This window comes from Cygnus atratus, chromosome 5 (genome assembly GCF_013377495.2).
Source record: "Cygnus atratus isolate AKBS03 ecotype Queensland, Australia chromosome 5, CAtr_DNAZoo_HiC_assembly, whole genome shotgun sequence".
Classification (NCBI taxonomy): Eukaryota; Metazoa; Chordata; class Aves; order Anseriformes; family Anatidae; genus Cygnus; species Cygnus atratus.
In genome coordinates, this window is record NC_066366.1 from 21,682,996 (window position 1) to 21,704,634 (window position 21,639).

Below are 21,639 nucleotides of genomic sequence, written 5' to 3' on the forward strand. Positions count from 1 at the left end.
GCTTGCTTACTGGGAGTTGCAGTAAGTACCTGAGCCATTAATCTTAGTCTTCTATTTTTTTCTGAGTGAAAAAATCTTATTTTTTGAGGTGCGGCAGTATGTTGTCAGCAGTGGGGTTGCAAATCTGACACCCCTTGAGCCCTGCGAGTTTTCTTCAGGGAAATGGGAAATACAGGTTTTCATCAGTCCCAGCAGAGAACAGAATTCATCCCTTGCAGGTCATGTTCTTGAGTGACAGCCCTACTACCTGCAGTAGTGTTCCCAAACGGAGCTTGCACAAGTGCTAGTCGCTGCAGCTCCAGCCCAGCTTTTTCCTCAGTGAAGGAATTCATGAGTAAAGCTGCCTTCTTTACAATAGTAAAATTAAACTGAGAGGAAAAATGTGATTCTGCTAGCCGGTATGTGATTTATATTCAGGTGATTCAGCCAGCATCATATCTAGTGTAACTACTAAAAGTTTGGTAGTGACTGATTCAGATTATAATATATATGTGTGAGTGTAAAGCGTATCCTTGCAATTTGAGGATAATTTAGATGTTTTTTTCTCCAAACTGGGGATTTAAAATAATACAGACAGGAAACATTACATACAACTTATTCAAGCTATAGTGCTTGAGCTTCGTCATAAAAACTTTTATATTACAGGATATTGAAATGTGCAGTCTCAGTTCCTTGCAATATATAAATTTCTATAAAAAAATTATGCTAAATGAATCAAACTGTTGCACAAAGTTGTTATTGTAAATGAATTTATACAGCAATAGCTGCATACTCTTATCTATAAACACGTAACAAAATTAAGGATAACAATTAATAGAAAAATACAAGGCATCCTTGCCATTCATATTCATGTTTAGTGTAATATATAGCCAGTCATAAGTTATTAAAAATACACAACAAAAGCCTGATGAATACAATCCCTTCTGTGCCACTCCATAACTACTAAGAATTTTACAATCAATAGCACAAAAAAAGAAGAGGGGAAAAAAAGGAAAAAAAGAAACCCTAGATTGGTAGGAAAAGTGCTATTTTGTTTTCTGCTGTGTATCTTACTTGCAAAAAACAATTTTCTAAAGAATTCTTGAAGGACATTATTCTCTCCAGGTATCTGAAAGAACTCTGAAATATTTAATCATTTTAACCCCCTGCATGTAGGCATAAAAATATCAATATGTTACTAGGTATGTAATCAAATTAAAGCCCCTTTTCAATAAGACTATTCTTTCTTCTTCAGATAACCTCACACATTTTTGAAAACGTCTTTACTAATGTTAGAAATACGTTATTCTGTGAGCTAGTGAATCCCTCTTACGTGTCTGTCTGCACTCTTCTTCCCTAACCGTGTAACCTGATATAAACCAGTTGTGTTTCAAGGTTGGAGATGCCTTTGGATTTGAATTTGAATGTTTTCATTCAGTGTGTGGTCTAACTTAATCTCTTTGCCCAAGGTTCCTCTCTGTAATCATCTGGCCAGTAACAACTTTGTAAAATAAAGACAGTACAAGGCAGTAGAGAGAGAAAATCCAGGCTATCAGATATGTTAGCAATATCACTGTTGCCTTAGTGGTGTAGGAAACAGTAGTATTACTTAGGACCCAGATCCTCAAAAAGAAATACTGTGCTGTAAGTACTTCTCAAAACCTGTGCCAGAAGTCAACAACATAGATCCACAGAAATCTGTGGGTATAAGTTAAATGTCTTTTGGTGTAAACTTTGCCAACCAGATGGCACTATCATTCACCACAGCAAAATCTCAACTAGTAAAACAGACTGTTTAGCCACAATCTGTCATACCTCTTCTTAAGCTGCCTGGCAATAATGGATGTTGCACAACTGAAGCACTGAGAGTACTTCACACTATCAAGAGAACTCCTTGAAAAGACACAGAATCATAAGCTACAGAAGGCTTACAGAAGACAGGTAGTACTGTGTATTTAAAATTATATTATGTTTACCTTGTAAGAAGACATCTAGTAAGTGACAACAAAAATGTCAGAGCTGTATTGTTTCCTCTGCTGCTATGTGATAGCCTTAAGTGCACAATATGCTTAGCTTTAAACTTGGACTACTATAAATGTATTGAAAGTAATAAGAGCTGTTGGCCAAATTCTGCTTCTTCCTATCAAGTACAATTTCTAACAAGCTCACATGAATCCTTTACTGACTACAAAAAGTAGCCCTTCTTCATCCCTCACACTATGACAGCATATGTAAGAATAAACCATCTGCACTTTAGAGGGACCATTTCGGTTTCATAAATCTTTAGTTTCAGAAAAGTAATATCCAACAGCAGATTTTTGCTTTATTGTTTAGAGTCCAGAAAATCTTTACAGATTCCTCGAATAATATCAGGAATCATCTGCTCCAGTCCAGTGAACTCCCTGGTGAAGAAAGTGTGAGAATCTCTTGGTTCAGAAGCCATGTCTTTCAGATCATCCAGAGGTGCCCAGGCAACGCCAACAGAGAAGACTGTTATTCCTACAATGCAACAGTACAGAAAAAAAATAAGTAAGACCATTTTGTCTATGGCTACAAGAAAAACAACAGCTTCTACAACCATGAATTAATTTGGATCAGAAAGGAGTGTTTCTGCACCTGCAGGCTGTCAGAGATGATTAGATTTTGCCACCAAGTATCAGGAATTAAAGAGGTGTCTCAGTAAGAATCCTGGTGGAAATAGGGGATATCCTAAGAGTTAGCATGAGTTGTTTTGTAGTGGTAGATATGAACCCAGCAGTGACATAGTAAGTCTTGAAACACAAAAAACAGTGTTTAGAACAATTTTGAAAGTAAATCTGGATGCTTTGTGTACTCCGAGAGTTTTCAAGCATCAGAAGCCCAAGAGGCTTTTTGGTCAAAACTGCTTATTTCACTCATAGATGATGATGGAGAACAGAAATAATGCCATTGAATGCCATCGCTAGTTGGAACTTCACTACATGGCTCTTTGGTTTTAATCTACTGATTTCTTTCGTTTAGGAAAGTAGACTCGGTGTACTTTTTTTTTTTTTTTTTAAACAAAGTTGCCATGAGTGAGTCTACTTACGGCTACATACCTAGTTTCACATCACTGATGTTTCATTCTAAGGGAGAACAGTTCCTCAGAACTCACATTTGGCTAAATTTAAAACGATGATACTTGATTTGCTTGCTGGAGCTGTGTGAATCAACTCCTGCTGCTTTTAATCATAAAATCATTTACCTGCTTTTTGTGCAGCAGCAGCAGGTCCTCTAACATCATCGTAAGACTGACCATCAGTCAAAATAACAAGGAAATTTTTGTTAGGCCCATCCTTCACTGGCCCAAATACGTTTCTGGTTGTGAAAGAAATGGCATCACCAGTCGCAGTGCCACCACTCATGTAGCGAATGTTCTGGATAGCGGAGAGGACCTTTTCTTTTGTGGTATAGTCTGTGAAGCTGAACTCAGTACGCTGATCATATGTGAACTGCACAGTGGCAATTTTGGAACCAATATCAGAGATCTCGAAAGCCTTCGCAACGTTGCTGATGAATTCAAGCACGAGGCGGAAGTTGCTGTCTCCAACACTGCTAGAGCCATCTACCAAGAAGGCTATGTTGACAGAGTTGTAGCATGTCTTGCTGCACAACATTTGCTCATGTGAACACAGCTTTTGGACAAGAGGTTTTACATATTTGGTGGTACCAAACCAGCTGGGCATGTTGTAAGAGAAGAAGCCATTATTTCGACAGACAGCCTGTTTGAAAACAAAAGTCACAAGGTGAATATTGAAACAGCAGTTCTGTGGATACCAATCATACACCTATGTGATTTTCTTCCAAAGGCAGGTTTGAATTGGAGCCTGATGGTGTTTTTTGGGGGTGTTCTTTTGTTTGTTTTTAAAGAAGTTCAGGACGAACACCTGTAGATTAGGTCAGTGAAAGCTCTAACTTATTTTATCGAATAATTAAATGAAGTATGCCTCCCTGCCTCCTCCAGAAATTTCAAATAATTTCATGTAGTTAATGAAAACTGTAACAACTGGATATTTCAAATAGGTTTTTTGAAAGGGAAGTAAGTCATGGCTACTGAATGTCCAAAGGATTTAAAGTTCTACATTTTTCCCTATCCACTGAAAGTTAGGTGTCTGTGTTTTCCCTTCTAACACTGTAAGCACTTTTTGTTTAATCCGTAATGCATCATAAACACAGATACGCAGTTGAGTAGAAAATATAGTCCCAGGTCATTCAAAGTAAAATTTCTTTTTCCTCTGGCTTCCATAGTATACATGTAAAATGCAGGTAATTGAGACAGGGATTCGATTTAAAATCAGCTCTCCAAGGTGGTAACTTATCTGGCTAAAATCAAAATGCAGAAAGGGAGGGCAGGCTTCAGTCACATAAGATCATGTCTTTCTGTGCCTGTAAGTACATGAGAGTTGGACCTACCCCGGATCAGAAACAAGCTGTCTTGTGCATGCAAACAGCAGAGGAATAGTGCTTCATTAGGTTCATGTTCTGAGCTATGAACTTTCTCCCGAAATTAGACACCTAAAACCTCCCTATGAAAAGCTACGTAATGAACTAGCACTTAGAAAGCTCTTGTGGGAGTAACACCTGTGTTTGAATTCCTATGCTAACTCATACGGAGCAAGATCCAAAACTCTTCATCCAAGATAATCTTGCATGTGAACTTTTTAGGAAGTGTTTTTCGATCTTTCCTGTCTTTGTAGTGAAAGTAACTAAATAATCCTCCATAGAGCAGGTCCTGATAGATATGCCTCCCTGTCTGCCATTTTAGGACTGAAGATATCACACCGGAGTTTAATTGCTTTGATGCATTTACCTATGCCTAAGGTAGGGGAATCCCCTTCTAGGAATCTTCATGTAATTACAAGGTCCAAGAGCTACAATTTGGCCAAGACTCTGAACTGGGAGAAGTGTGATAGCATTTTGGTACCTTGGTGCAGCCCTATTAACAAGAAAATAAGCCAGCAGAAGCATTTAACTTAGTAAGAAGAAACTAAAAGGCTTACCCAAAATTTGCTGTCCTGATATTTTGATAGTCTCAATAGTTTTGAGAGAATATGTTTTATGAAATTTGTAAAAATAAGGTCATTAGGACTCTAGCATGAAGTAAATTCTCTAGAATCATACCCATGCATGAAAAATGAATAATGATATTCTCTTACTTTGTCAACAAAAGCAATGTCTTGTACCATTCCCAGCTCCTCCGTTGTAGGTTTTGCTACAGATACAATGAATACGTTGACTCCAAATTCTCTGGCCACTATACCAGCTTCTTCTATATCATCTGAGGGCCAGCCGTCTAGAAACACTACAATGATTTTGGGTATTCCTTTGCGTGCTCCATTTTCCAAAGAGAAGAATTTCTGAGCTGTGTGTTTCAAAGCTTTCCCTAGTTTTGAATGGCAAAAAAAATATGAAGAAACAATACAATTACATTTTTGTACCAATTTCCTATATGAAATTGTCCTGGATTTTAGTTACAACTACAGAACGAACCCAACGTAACAGTGAAATGGTGTCCCAGGATATTTCAGCACTCATGAAACTTGAGCAACATATATATACCCTATTAAAAAACTGATAAAGCTGAGGGGAAAAAAAACCAAAACCAACACACTGAAATGTTTTTCCCCCACAGGTCTTGTTTTATACTAGGAAGCAGATATATGAGCGTCTGCCAAATGAATTGGAAGGAAGAGGTTGAGAAGCTACTTATATTTAGCTTGTGAAATTCAACATATCTGGAGAGCTCAGTTTCCATAGTTGGCAAACATCCCTTCACAACTGCTTACTCTTTATTCACAGAGAATTCTAACTCCTAAATTAGCCATACAACAAGAAAGAAACGTTAAGCCTTTTAGATATGATTTTGTCTCAACTATCACTGTTATCAGTGAAAAATTGATTACTCTTTAAGCACAGGAAATGATACTGGAACTTATACTCTAAAAGGCATACAGTAAGTAACCCTGACTTCTGAAAATGAAATTGAAAATATGGCAATGTTCTAGTGGAAAAATGTTGGACCTAAGATAAACGTGGTATTTAAAACACTTTCTTACCTAACAGAATAATAAGTACTTCAGTATATATGTATACATACATATAAATATGTATTTACTTATGTAAAGACATAATTTCTATTTTCATTGACATATGAACTCACCTGTATTAGAATTGCCTCCTCTGAACCCTAATTCCTTTATGGCAAACAAAACCTCTTTTGCAGAAGTGAAGTTTTTCAGATAGAATTCAATTTTTGGATGTTCACTGTAGAAAAATAAAACATTAATAAACTATGTAGTTGACTTTTCATATCACTGTGGCATTAGCAAGCTACATTAGCATTTGAATCATTTTGTTCATGCTCAAATATACTCTTCTCTTCATTTTAATTACTAAAATAGAAGTATGCTCCTCACTTAATAATTCTCACAATCCTTAGCATACGGAATCATGTACCTGGGTGGATAAATTAAGAACAGGATGATTCTTAAGCTTATTAAGCAGCTGAAAATACTAGTTCTAAAATATATCCAGAAGTAAATTTTGAACGTGTCAGAAGTTAAACTAAATGCATTGGTATAATTGAAAATTACACAAGTATCACAAAGGCAGATGATCGTATTTGTCATGTCTTCTCACATGAACACATCAACATAGCACAGAGAAAGCAGTGCTGCAAGCTGGAGTTTTTCTCTTGCTATTCATTTGCCATTACTGAGCAAACGCTGTTCTGCGAAATACAGTGTTACATTACTTGATTTCTCTTATTAATCACTCAGTTATATTTTGTGTACATCTGTTATTACCTGGCTTGTACAACTCCAATGTGAGGCCCTTCTGTTCCAATTCCCAACATCACTGCTACTTTTCCAACAAAGTTTTTCTGCAGATTAAATCTACGTTGGCCAATGTTGTAACTTCCGTCAACGAGGAATGCAATATCAGCTTTACAGTCTGTGAGCATCCAAAATAATTAGACTAACTTAGCACCAAGTGAATGTTATGATTTTGCTTTTCAAAAGCTAAACCTATAGGTTCCTACCTTTGTTCCCAGCCTTTTTGTCAAGGGGCTTCTTAGGTCTTTTGCCTTCAATGAAGAAAACAGCATGGATCATTTAAGAACAGTAAGACGAAATCGAAGAAGCTCAGTCTAAGAATTACATTGCAATCTATCCTCAGTAAAAATTGGCATGGGACTGCATCACCCTTCAATCAGTGTAATAATTAAAATTTCACTACTATTGCTTTGCTCCTTGGAGAATATTCTTTTTCAAATGAAACTGTTTAACCTTCGTTTCTTGCACCTCTCAAGCTGAATATCAAAACGTGTACAGGAAGACATACAGAAATTGCTGTAGCTCAGCATCCCAAGTGCTGCCACTTCTCTTTCTCAGTTAGCAATCTGCTGTTCAATTTTAATGTTTTGGAAGCAAGCTGGGACTTAAACAATGAAGCAAATGTTCTGTTTGCAAACATGATCCAAGTCCAATATGTATATACCACTAGCCTTCATAAAAACTGATCTAGCCTTTTACTGGCAGCATGTTCTGCGGAGAAATCCACACAACAGCTAGATTTCTGTTAAGTAAGTCCTGACAACCCTTAGCTGTTAAGTAGTTCTGTAAGAAGGAATGCATAATGTCTTCTCTGTCACTTAATTGGAATGAATATCCTATGAGCTCACAAACTCTTTCCTTCTGTCACGTTATCTACTAGTTTTCCAAATTTAAGTGTTCCTTCATTTACATGAACACTACTGAAATCAGAATCAATCTCACTGATTACAAATGATTCTTCCTTTCGCTGATGCAAGACATGTCAAAGCAGATATTGTACATATGTTTTCTTTAAAAATAAATTCTGTGAAACAAGACATGTTGGAGAGAGCTTGTACCTGTAGAAGGGCGTGCTGTTGATACTGATCGTCCCACTGCTTCAAGTGCTACATTCTTGGTAGCTGCCAAAATATTGGAAGAATGAATTTATATCATGGAATCGTTATATCACTATTTCAGTGTATTTAGATGAAGTTATGAGTGCTTGAAGAATACTGGGTTTGCAATAGTCTTTCTAGACTATTTCCATTAATCTTTCTGCATAATCTAGGTGGACTAGCCGGGCTGGAACGGTATTATTTTAAGAAAATTGTGGAAAAGTGAAGATAAAATGAGTTAGAAGTAAAAACTTTGATTACATTTCATATACCAGTCACATTTGTTTCTATATACAGGTGCACTGAGGAAGTTTCCTAAATCTATGTTAATATTTGAAATACAGTTTGCGAAGTAGTAAGTTTTCAGACACCTACGAGTCACTGAGAAAGACGAAGCCCATCTAGTGAGCACCTGAGACTGGATCCCGTTGGCATTTACAGCAGGGTAGTTTTCCTGTCCTGGGAGAGTCTGTACCTTTACAGGTCCTCCTGCGTTGGTGATCACCCCTCTGAGACACAAAAAAAAGTTGTTATGAATCAGACGTATTAATCACAAGAAAATGTAATAAAATTATGCCATCATTAGTATATTGGACACTAGCCTCCTGAAAATGATACCATATAGGCAGAAGGTTGCATTCAGGCAAAAATAAACTATAAGATACTGAAAAGGTTAAGAGAAGATATTCCACAGAGCATCACTCAGACATTTTATTAGGAAGCACAGACAATTATCAGGAAATTCTAAAATTCTAATTGCTCAAACTGAAGCAGAAGAACGGTAAAGGTAAGAGCTACAGGAAAATGTATTTGAGTTCATTATGATTCATGAATATTTGTGGCCAAACCAAAATTTGTTACGCCTGACTGCAAAGTAACCAAAGCTAAGAAAACTAGAAGAAAAATGCTGCTTGTAGTAGTAACTTGTATGTAGGATATTGTGTTACGCAACCACACAGACTGCAGTCAGAAATGGCAGGCATTGCTGACAGCAGCCATCCGATTACTGATAAATGTAGGAACAGAGTGTAAAGTATCTTATTCTTCTCATTCACCTGGAGCAAAAATTAAGTGTGAAATCTGAAATAAATAGAATTCAAGTTAATAACTCAATCCGTATAAGATTCCTGATTGTTTTCCATCTAGACTCGCAAATGGTATATCAACAGCAGATGCTGTTCAGCTCTGTGATTTTCACAAATTGCAGCCTCAGAATTTGGAATACTTCAGAAATAGTTAAGAAATCATAGCTATTTCCATTTGTTTAAGCATACCACTTAAATACAGTTTTAATGGGTTATTAAAAAAAAAAAAATACCAAGAAGCTTACTGGTTAAAAGTATCTTATAAAGTCATATTCGGTATCATAAGACTATTGTACTCCTTAATGCCATACTAGAAGTCAGTTCGGAAATGTAGAAGTGACAAAAAAACTTGTAGCAAAATCTATGGATGACATTTTCCAAAAAGATTTGAGGCTGAAACCTTAGAGAAGGCTGCTAGCATTTTTCTCTTGTTGATTTTCATCTCAGGACTCAATGAGCAGGTTCTGAGATTGCCTGCCAGATCTGCCTATCATGCAGGACAAACGAAAATACAGCTAATTGGAAAATCTTGCTGATGCTTACGTGCTGAGCCTATTAGCACTATCAGGACATCGAGGATTATGTGAATACCCAACAGGACGTTAGATTTACACATTTAGGAAACTTCAGGGTTAAAAGCTGCCCAGGGAGAGAACTTCCATTGATTGTTTTGCAGGCAGAGGGGTTGTTGTGATAGTCACAGGCATCAGAATTCTTTTTTAGATTTCTTTTTATATGCTGAAAGAATGGATATTATTTTTTAGGGGCCAAAATTCAATGTTGAGCTTCTTTAAATGGAAGGAAAAGCTTAATGGTCCATGGTATTTGGGCAGGTACAGTAGCATGGGAAACAAACAACCTTTTCAAGATAATTGAAACACAGCAATGTGTGCCTTTGTGTTTATTTTTCTTATCTGTTTGTCTTCCTGCTTGAAGAGAGTCCCAGCCTCATCTGATTTAAAACATCATGAAAGTAGAATAATCAAGGCTGGAGTTTAGAAAATCTTGCACAGTTATGGTAATTTGAGCTCTGGGCATCTGTGGTAGTTTCCACATAAGTCTCCTTGTGGACTACTTAAAATGCATTCCTGATTCATAGACGTGATTTGCATTTCTAAAGGGAACTATGGTTATATATATATGTATTTAATTCTTGTACCTTTAAAGATTATGGTAGTTTCAAAATACAGAGATACTTTATCTAAGAATACTGTATACAGTGTATAGACAAAGAAACTTTAGTAAAGTTGCCCTGAATGCTAGTTTAAAATCAGATTATTATGTTGGCAAATTTAAACAGCACCTCACATTTATCCTAATAGAGAGTGAAGAGAAATAGATATGAACAGAGATGTGCTACTCTAAGGAAAAGCCCCAAACCCAAGGGCAGCAGTGCTGCAAGTAGACTGTTGAAAGAAATACATACTGAGCAGACTTGATCTTACAGTCCAGAAGCACGATGCTTGTTGCAGAGTATGTTTTTTGCTAATAATTACATTTATCAAATATATCTATGGGTGGCCAATCTGCTCTTTTTTTTTTTTCCCCCACCAGAAGGGAGAAAAGAGAAAGAGCAAGGTCTGCCGTGCTGCCTGAGAGCAGAATTTTGACCTGAAGTTCCCGTTACAGTTGCTGAGTGCTGGCTGAGATAGCAGCTGGCATTTCCTACAGGATCCCTGGATGAAAGCGGTTATCTTCAGGGGGCTAAAAACAGATAAGCCAGCCAAATTCTCATCTTTCCTTTCTATTACCAGTAGATGTATCAACCTCTTTCCACATCATTCACCTTTCTCCATGGCTCAAGAAGCATCCTCCCCTTCTCCAAATGGCAGGCTCCTGCTGCCTGCCTGCCACCAGTTCAGTGCTTTGGAGCTGTTCTGGGTTTCGTGCCAGCATCTTCTGGCCCTCTAGGTTCTGCTTTTTCTGTCTCCTCTGCACTTCTATTGCTTTTGGCAAGAAACAAGGCACAGCAGCAGAAGCAGCCAATATATCAAAGTTTCCCAGGGGGCCTACTGCTGCTGCTCAGAAGCCCATCCCCTCTGGCTGACAAGGTTTTTGTGAACAGCCTTGTAGCGAACACTGCGGCAGCTCAGCGGCCAGTCTTTGTGGTTAGTTTGTGGCCAACTTGGTAACACCATGACTTGCTTTTGTTCACTTGAATTCTGAGAACCTGATGTTTAATTAGAAGTGTTCCCACCCTGTGACTAGTCATGAAGGTTCTAAAAAAATTTGCATGCCTATTTAGCATCTAATGACTGCAGCGTAGGGTTAGGCCTCCATTTAGTGGAATTGGCACTAGAACAGAACTGCACAAGCTGAGAACCTAGTCCTTAATTTGCCCTTCTGGTTATTAATCCAATTAATCACTCAGTGGTAGATTTAACTCAGTTCTTTATGCCTACATAGCGTCAGCCTGGTAGGAGGTTCTCCATTCTTCGCTGACAAATAAAACTTCTATTCTTCTGCCTAGACAAAGAAAAATATTAAACAAACATTCTGTTTCCTGAGAATAATTGCACATAAAATAAGGATAGAAAAAGATAAAAAGCCAAATATAACAAACTAAAGCAGGCAGAAAGCTTATTCATGTGGAGTAATAACTGAATTCTGCTCAATTCTTTAAAATGCACTATGTAGTGTTATTACTGCAAGAAAAAAATCACATCACCGTAATGGAACTACTTGGAGGAATAAGCATTATTTGGTGTATGTAGAAGTTTAGGAATCAGGCTTCAATTAGGACCCAACACATACAAACTGGAGTGCGTGGGGAAGGAGGAGCTGACGCATGCTCACACAATCATTTTTCTGTTTAAAAGAAGCACTGCTCCCAGGAACAATGCTTCTGGAAACAGAGGGTGGTTGGGCGAGCGTGCTTTGTATAAGATAGCAGCAGTCACGGTAGTGACACAGGCCCTCAACAGTGCTTAAGGTATTTATAGGGCTATGTTGCACTCACCATGCAGTGTAATGTAGGGCACACAGTTTTAAACTAGAGGTAGTTGTTTCAGTAACTTGGAAGAAAATGCTGAAATTCTTAAGAGTACATATCTAGTTACACCATGATAGCAGAAGTTGGTGATGCCTATTAGCAACGTGTTCTTGGAGTTGCTTTGCCACCAAGATGAGATGGGGGTTAGCCATTGCAACACAGAGCTGGAAGGAAGAAGTGGTTCGTACATTTCAGTTGGCTTCTGTAGCCTGTACTGAAATTAGCTGGGAACTAAACAGCTATGCCCTCTCTTCCATCCAGCAATCTTTTTACCTCCCTCACTAGGACCAGTATTCATGGCTTCTAATAGTTCCAGGAAAACCAAGGAAATGCTTTCACATAGTGAATTTTGCTCTGAACACAAGAGGCTGACAGGACTAATAGCAGCTAACTTAAAGCTGGTCTTCAAAAAGAAAAAAAAAATCTAAATAGAAGATTCTTTCGCCTATATTCTGCTTTTTCAAAGTGCTATACTACAATAAATTCAGAAGACTTGAACATTGTTAATTTACACTAGCATGCTTGCTGGAGGGCCCTGATTAGAAGGACAGATATTTCAATCCCTTTGTTGCCATTAGAACACTTGGGTACAGATACAGGCATTTTCTAAACAGTGCAATAATTTAGATTGACAGATGCTGTGGGGGGGGAAAAAAAAAAAAAAAAACCAATACTGCATAATCCTATGCTTCTGTGTCAGAAAAGTCATACACAGTTTGATGTACAGATGCCTGTGCTTTACTTTACAGGTGAAGAGTACACACACACCTTGAAAAAGAAATCTACACCTTCCATTTCTTGTAACTCCTTTTGTAAAAATGGAGATTTTTCCAGTGCTGATCTAAGAATTTTGTTTTAAAAATGTAGATAGCGTAAGCATTTTTCAGCATTTTCAGCACTCCAGTGACTCAAATCACTTTTGCTAACTCATGCTTAAATTAATAAGAGACTTGCTTGAGGTACAGTAAGTGCAGGATTGAAGCAGAACAGATGATGCAGCCGAGCCGCACGGCAGCCGCAGGGGGAGCCAGCACCTGGAGTCTTGGTGAAGGAAGCTTTCGTAGCAGTCAGACCACAGCCACCGGGATGACAGGTTTAAGACTGCTACCTAATGAACTGGTTAGTAACTTTTGAAACTAAACGTTTTAGCTCTTGCAACACTTCAAAAACACTTGAGTCTTCAGTGCCTTTAGAAAGAGGTCTTGTGAGCAAAGATATTTGATCTTGAAGTAAAGATTCATGTGGCAGCCAGTGAAGAAATGGAGTGCTAGAAGTAAATGGCTGGCAACTTCACTAAATATAAACAGTGCCTTAGAAAAGGCATAGGAAACCTGACAGTTCTTTCTATTGTAACTTTAAGATACTTGATCCAGGTATGCTTTAACATTTTTGTATATACTTAAACTAGGAAAAGTGAAGAATTAGAATTTAACTTTGTTTTAAAGGCTTATGAAGACACTTAAAACATGCTGAATGGAAACAGTCATTCTCTACACAGCAGGAAGGGAAGCTTGTTCCATCAATAGACCACCACACAGAAACAGTTAACTGTCTTTAAAACCAACTCTTAACCTTTAAAAACAACTTTCACCTCTTCTTTCCCTGCCCCCCAATACCTACCAAGTTCTTTCTAGCTACCCCAAAGTACCTTAAGCCTTAGTCTCCTTTACAGCATCTGAGAAATTTACCACCAAAACCATTGTTATGTTTAGTTAGGAGTTTAAATTAAAAAATCCTATTTTTTTAAGCTGTTTAAATAAACTTTTTATTTTGTCCTTTATCTTCTAGTCAGTTATTTTGGTGTAAAATTAGTTTTTAAATTTCAAAAATACTCTGATAGCAGAGTTCAGCATCGTAACTGTATTTTGAAAGAATTTCTTCCTGTTGCTTGGGAGTAAGAAGAGAGTATAACTATGCCGCCATTTCATTTAAATGCTTTGTTCCATGGAAGCTTTTAAGAACAGTTTCAGCCTTTCTGCATGGGTAACAGTAGTCTTATCTGGAATGCACAAATAGAATAAGACTGATTTTTATTTTTTTATTTTTTAAACTGTAGTTTATGCATAAGTTAATATAAATGTACCTAGAAACTAGAGACTAGTTTCAAGAAGTTTGGTGATGTTTGAGGAGATTCTGGATAACTTATTTTGTCATCCACAAATGCCAATTAAATCTCATTCATAGAATTAATCATTTTTTTAAAAATCTCAAATGTAGTAAGTATGATACCTCAATATATTTACTTTGGTTTCAGTAGAGACTCTTGACAAAAATAATTTGGATTGTTTGTATGACTAAGTCTTACTTTTAAATATAGTTATAATATTTAATTACAGAAATCTAGGAAGTTTGGAAAAATGTACAGGATAATCTAGTTTGTACTTTCAGTTCAAATTAGATTGACAGTTTTCTAGCTCTTCTAGACAGATGGATATCTTCTTAGAAACTGCACTGTTCAGTCCATTTCCTTGAATACCCCAGGCCATCTACTCTGTCCTTATTGCTAGACTTTCTCCTCAAGTCTAATCTAAATTTCTGTTGCTAAAGCGTCAGTCCACTCCAGAGTTAGAACATGCAGTTTTGAGTCATTCTGTGAGGAGTTCTAAATGAACAAGTACATCTTTTACAGCCAGTTAACAGATGAAGCTAAGAATTCTCCTTTAATAGCCAAAAAGCTTTTTCCAAGTATTAACATCAGTCTGACAGGAATCATTCTACCTTCCGCAGGCACCTGAAATAGATCACATCATCTCCAGCTGCTTTGTCTCGTGTTCCATTATTTAAAATTGATTCAAAAAAGAATTTACTTTGCAAATAAGTAATTCTTCATTTTAAAAAAGTCAGATAACCTCAGTAAGATTTCTGCCAGCCTGTTTACTTTCACCTGGGGAATTACTACTATTCTATTGACATCTGTTTAACATGGGTTATCCGGATACATTTCCTAGCCTTCAGTTTTCCGTTTGATGTGGGAATGAGTTCAGCTAGCTGTTGGTCTAATTAAGAGACCAATGATCTAAGTATGAGTCATCAAGTTTGATGCCCATCAAGGAAGCGTCAGAAAAGAAATACCATGACAAAAAATATAGTTCTGATTACAATTAATAATGTTTACAGATCACAGTCACCTAAGTCATGGATAGGTCTGTTTGCATAGGAGCTTAAACTGACTTCAGCAGTTTCAGGAAAGATCTCATAAATTAAAGTAAAAAAATGCAAGTCCGCTTTTATTCTCTCATTAATTACTGTTTACACTGCATCCTTGTATGTCTACCAGTGACACTTGAGTTGTCTTACAGTGAAAGCCTGCCTGCTACTTTGCCACGTCACTAGTTTTGTTGTTTTCAGGAACATTTCAGCACAACTCAGGTAACTTGCAGACCACCCAGCCATTATTTTCTGTTGTGCTCTGTTCTAATGGCATTCCTATTATGTCAGCATGGTTTTGGACGTCCAGAGAAGTCTTTATTATGATGTCATCAAAAGGTTCAAATTTAAAAGTGCAGCAAGACTATATAAACTTGCTTAACGCATGGATTAACAGTTGACTGTCTGCCTTACCTGTGTATGGCAGCTCCGCAGACACTGGAAAGGGAGGCATAAACTCCATCCCCAAAGACATAGAATTGCCACAGAGGACAGTTTGCTGGGCAAAGGACTTCTTCTGTCTCCTTTCTAAGGTCAAGTCCTCTTGTAAAGCATGTGATAGCAGTGGAAACTACAGGGGAAAAAAAAAGAAAATCCTGTGACCTGAAAATCTTATTTTTTATTTAAATAAGACAACCACCTTCTCTACTGTATCCAAATCTAAATGTTTGGATTTGGAATTAAGTACAGCATCTCATCTTGTGCTCTAGTATGTCTGTAAGGATCTCTGGCACTTAGGAATGTGCAGCTATGACAAGGAAGAACACATATTATGAGAGAGGCAGGGTGGAAAAGCTTTTAAAAAGAGCAAACAGCATCGAACATTAGAATAATATCCAGGAAATACTACAGCGGAAAAGAATGGCAGTGGTTCACAACGTGTGCAGGTTTACCACAGACATAAAGGCAAGGGGAAGACCATAGAGGTGGAACACAAGAGTGGGTGGCACTTGCTGAGACAGAAACTGAATGCCTCGGACGTCCCCACAGCGCTCTCCAGCTGTGGGGCATCCGGGAGTGATTTGGGAAGCTCGGTCCAGGGATGTTCATGAAGCAGGCTGACATAGCATCCATCTCCTTAGCTTCTGCAACAAATCCTGCTGAAGTCAGTGTTTAAAAAAAAAAAAAAAAGTGCCCATCTCCCTGCTCCAGTAATACAAGTAGCATCTAGAGCATTCATATCAGTTCACTGCAACAGAGATCACATCCTGACCCCTGTGCCAAGAACAGTCAGATTCACCCACAGAGATGGAATTTGTTTGTGCTAGGCACATGCATTTCTCACAAAGAACTCTGCCTTTTTTTCTTTGAAGTTGCTCCCCAGATAGTCATCTCTGAGCCCTTACTGTGCTTGCATGTGCATGCACCTACATACGCAGATTTACACCAGCGTACAATTCTGCCTGGCAAATTGAAGCTTTTCCTTTTGCAAATTTAGACATCATTATCTTAGATGCCTAACTACCGTCCTACCTCTGCACAGCGCAGCCAATTCAGCCAGTCTGGTAGCACAGCAGGTTAGGGTTTTAGCTTTGATCAACGTTAATTCAGCATCATAAGTTCAACCCATAACCGACTGGGTATTTATTCTGAAGTTCCTAAGAGTAAATGTTGTCATCGCTGAGCACTAGCAGGTGCAAGAACCTTTTCTATATGCACTCAGAAAGTTACTTTTTCCACATTATTAAGAGGAGAGCTGACAGTCTGGCTAATGAATCCATGCATACACCACAACAAGAGTATGATTATGGGGATTAGTGATTGGTCTCTTGCCTGCTTCCCTGCCCACTCTTTTGACTCTTACCCTAGGGTGTTTACTGACCCTAACATAAGCTGCTGTTATTTGAAAGAATGATTTTGGAGCATATGCTGTTCCTAATCAGCAGATGGAAGAGAGCATGCTGCCTTGGTGCCTCCTGCTAATCCCACTGACTTTAGAGCTGAAAAGCAGAACATTTACAGCTGGAGGTGCACAGTGAAGTGTGTTCACACTTGCTGCATAGATCTAGGAATATTTAGAGAACATACATGTAGTTTTGCATTTAAATATACCTAATCCTCATTAATGCTATACTGCATTTACAGTAAGCTACCTAATCATATCTTCCTGAAAAATCTTTGCTGCTATCTGTCAGCACATACATGTTAGTTAAATGCACTAAATGTGTCTACATAGTCTGGATGAAGAAGAGAGAAAGCGGGGAATACTTCTACTTTTTCCCTATCTTCAAAATAAGGAAAGCTGTCTACCTAACATGAATCACTATAAAGTGATTTAGTCTGATTCTCGGGTATCCTAAAAATAAGTTTTACTCACATCCTCTTATCCTCCACATGCTTAGTCTTACACATTTCCCTTAAAAACAAAAGCCTGAAAAACAAGCAGAATCACCATGCTTATACCTAAAAGCTCATTATTCTCATTGTTAAAAGCATTGTTATTGGTGTTACGCTGAAAGTCAGTTTGCTTTGCATTTGAGTGCCCTGATCACTTCAGGGAACTCCTGCTAATTTGTTAGCTGATTACTGGGCAGTAATCAAACATCCACCAAGTGGCAACTCGTGAGACCAACCAGTAGCTAGAAGGCTGGACATCCGTGGAGGAATCCTTGCAACGAGCAGTAACAGTAATCTGTTCACGTAGTACTACCTGTGCCGTGTACCCTGGAACATTTTCCTAGCTTCCAGAAGTGCGAGACACCACCACAGGAAATTTGTAATACCTGCCACTTCTAATTAGTTAGCCTGACTGAATTCCTTGTCAGGCTGTACATACGAATACAATCAGATGTGTAATTAACACGCTCCTTATCACTTGGAGATCTGCATTTCTCTCACTAGCAGGCACTTGCTAAATACAGTCATGTGTCAGACTAACATTGTACGTTTTTGATAGCACTTAAGATGGGGAGGGGATGTGGGGGGTGGAATCTGGCTATGTTTTCCCTAGCCATGAAAGCACAGACGCTCACTATAGTCCAGCCATGGGATTTTTATGTACTAAAGACTCACAATCCTCATCTACACCATGGGGGGGGCTCCAGAGCAAAAAGCAAGTTGCTGCTGTGTGAACAGCTGACATACTGTAGCTAGGGGCTTTAACAGGTCATACCTCAGCTGTATCAGCAAAGAGGGGGGAGGGGAGGTGTCAACTTGTAACACACAATGAAGTACTCATGCTGTTAGTTAAAAAGCGTTAGTTTCATTTTGTTTTGCTATGCAGATACAGTTTCCTTTAAGCTATAATTCTGAGACTAACATTAGGAATGTCAGCAGCAGAGTAAAAATTAGAAGTACTGGGTAACAAAGTTAAAACTAGTGGTACCAACTTTGCAGTGGATTTTGTTCTTTCCTGTTAATGAATCCCATAAAACCACAAGCAATCCAATGTGAACTTGAGAGTATATTAATCATGCGTGAATACTGGATCATATAGAATAATTCTTTGCCAGATTACATACTAATAATTCTCTAATAATAATAACTAATAATTTCATGTGATAGTACTATTAAAATGTAAGAGTGGTTGTTTTTGTTAACATTTCCAAATCTGGGAGGTATTTCATCTTTGCAGAATCAGTCAAATAGCTAACTATAAAGTGTTTTAAGTTGCAGTTATTTCATAATCGCTGTAATTTAAGAACACAAGAACAGTAGCACTTGAAGTACTTCTCTAGATACTTATCTAACTCAATAATCAATACCATTAGAAGTTAAAATCTAAATCCACGTATTTTTAGAAGAAGGAATGATAAGCTTGCAATTTACAGGAAAGGAGTCGGTCCTAGACTCCTACCCAGTCTGGACTCTGATGGAAAGTAGAGACCTCTGAACACATGAGCCTAAGATTAGTCCTTCAGAACTGTAATAAAGTGACCGTAATCCCACTATGACCAGACACACACTCTCTTTAAGCCTCACAGAAACACACCACATTAGGGTACACTGTAAAAACAAAGTACAAAAAAAAAGAAACTGCATTTCTTCCTGATTTAAGCCATATTTAAAGGTAGGAATGAATGTCTTCCTTCACTGTTGACCTAAAAAAGAAAAAAAAAAAAAAAGTGAAGGCTCACTTCTGTCCTGAAACTTCTATCCAACAACCATGCTTTCAGTCATTCCATCAGTTTTCATCTTTTTGCTGCTATATCTCACATACTGGTTTGCTCTGAATAACTGTTTCTCATGCCCACCTATAATGAGTCTTCACTTCATTTTTGAAAAGAGTCACTAACCTAAGACACTAGGAAAATAAAAACTATAAACAAAATTTGAGCTTTTCTAACCTTGAAATTTTCATGCATTGCTTTGGAAAAGCAGAATTTATGTAAGGAAGTATATATATGTCTGTGTACGTTATTAAAAAAGGGCAGGGATTCCTAGGGCAAAATAGGTCATAAAATGGGGTTTACTTTTTTCTTCAGTATGATTCTTGTAGAACTTAGTTTTATTTCAAAACAAGAAAAATTTGAGTCCTTTGTTTTCATCTTGAGGCTTCAAACAAACTTTATATATATAGTTTTATGCAAGGAATATTCTTACAAGTATCATCTATACCAGAAGAAAACCATATTGATAGAAATAGACCTACTTATATTTTGAAAAGCATGTTCATAGACTGCACACTAATTCATGTAATGATAAGTACATATCCTGACATGAACAAGAGCAGGGGAATTTCTAAGGAAGCGTCAGGGCTATGTTACTTATTTCAGCCTGAGATTTGCATCTTCTGATCAACTTCTGTTCGCTTACTATCTGTCATATGCCAGTGTTTACCCATCCATATGGTCAGTCTTGGGTATAGTAACCAGAGTTGTTGAACTTAGGTATTTCAGGGGGAGTGCAAGGAAAGATAAGACCTCCCTGAGCAGTTACGAGCCTAAATACGGTAGATATTCAAGGAAACTGATACTCTTTTCATTACTTCAGACACCAGAATTTAAGTGGTTTTGTTTGTTTTTTAAAGTTTCTGCAAGCTTCTAGCTCAATAACAAAATTGTGCTGAATTTAGGCTCAGGATAACGGTGAGAGGCAATATCGTACATTAACTGTTCACACTGTACATGCAAACGTGCTGGTACTTTTAGTAATAATACAAAAGCAAAATTACATTTGCCAACATTCCCTTAACATAACTTAAGTTAGTTCCAGATACCTTCCGGTTATGGAGGCTTCTTCTCCAGCCCTCGCAGCAGGGATTATTAAAAAAACCTTTTCAGGTGCTTCCTGACAGGCCGTTCACACTAAACGTGTAATGCGCCTGTGAAATAAGACAAGGAATTGAGGTTGCAGTAGGTTTCCCATTGTTGTTTTGTTTATTTCTGGTGGGTTTTTAAGTCATGGCCGTCCCGTGATACACAGGATGGCACAGAACGATTTTCTGAACGTTTGACTGAAGACACCCCGGGCAGCCGATCCCGGCCCCCCCGGCCCCCCGCGCGGTGCCGGCCGGCACAGGAACTCACCTCACCGCCCGCCGCAGGCTCCGCCGAGCCGCTCCGGTCCCTCGGTGGCGCTCCTCGAGCCGCTTCCTACGGCCCCCTGGGTGGCTCCGGCTCCGGGGCAGCCCGTCTCACAGCCGCTCGCGCAGCCCGGCCGGCCGCCCTGAAAGCCCCGCACCGGCGCCGCGGCCAGAGGCAGGTGCTGCCGGGCGGGCCCGGCTCCACCGCACGCACCGACACACCCGCACGCACCGACACGCCCGCACTCGCTCGCACACCCCTCGCCATCGCCCCCCCGGCCCCTTCGCCTGGCTCCGAGCCCTGCCCGCAGCGCCGTGCCCCGCCGGCGCGCCCCGAGCAGCCCGGGAGGGGAGGAAGAGGAGGAGGATGGCGGCACACTCACCCGAGCCGTCGCTCCCGCGCACGGGGCCGCAGAGCAGGAAGGCGCCTGCGAACAGACAGACAGACAGACAGACGGGCGGTGGGTCGGGGCGAGTCGGGTCGGAGCACGGCTCCGCACCTGCCCTGCCGGCCGCGGTACGCACCGAGGAGAAGGGCGGCGAGCGGCATGGCGGCAGGAGGGGACGGAATAGGATGGGACGGGACGGGATGTGAGGTGAGGGGAGAGGCGCCGGCACCGACACCGCCAGAGTCGCCCCGCGCCGGCTTTAAACCCCGACCCGGGCGCACGGGCACCGGGGCGGGACGGGGCGGCCGGGCTGGGATGGGAGGGCTCGGCTGGGCGGCTGGGCAGGGCCGGGTAGGTGCCGCCGTGCCGCCCCCGCCGCCTCCCGCCTCGCCGCCTCAGGCCGGGCACCGCGTCCTCGGGCGCTGCGAGGCAGGCAGGTGGGAAGTCGAGGCAGTGCCCCAGCTGCCAGTGTCGTGGTGGGTCTGCAGGTTTAGCTTGGGTTTAAACGTGCTCGTTTCCATTAAAAACGGCCGCACAATAAATAAAGATGCTTCAGAGTCTGCTTCGACTTAGTTCAGTGCATGTGTGCGTGGTGTAAAGTATTGACTGGTGTGAGTGTGCAACGGTTGAGT

General features: G+C 39.5%; 1 protein-coding gene across 1 annotated transcript; it reads right to left on the minus strand.

The window, feature by feature from the left end:
• Nucleotides 1-166: 166 nt before the first annotated feature.
• Nucleotides 167-21,342, minus strand: COCH (cochlin). The gene is made up of 11 exons (XM_035552066.2): nt 21,144-21,342; nt 21,002-21,046; nt 15,569-15,725; nt 8,306-8,439; nt 7,892-7,954; nt 7,040-7,084; nt 6,804-6,951; nt 6,158-6,261; nt 5,154-5,380; nt 3,203-3,719; nt 167-2,478 (listed from the first exon to the last, which is right to left on the minus strand). Exons 1-11 carry the CDS (start codon nt 21,166-21,168, stop codon nt 2,303-2,305), a joined length of 1,641 nt encoding a protein of 546 aa, XP_035407959.1. The 5' UTR covers nt 21,169-21,342; the 3' UTR covers nt 167-2,302.
• Between the last annotated feature and the right edge of the window lie 297 nt (nt 21,343-21,639).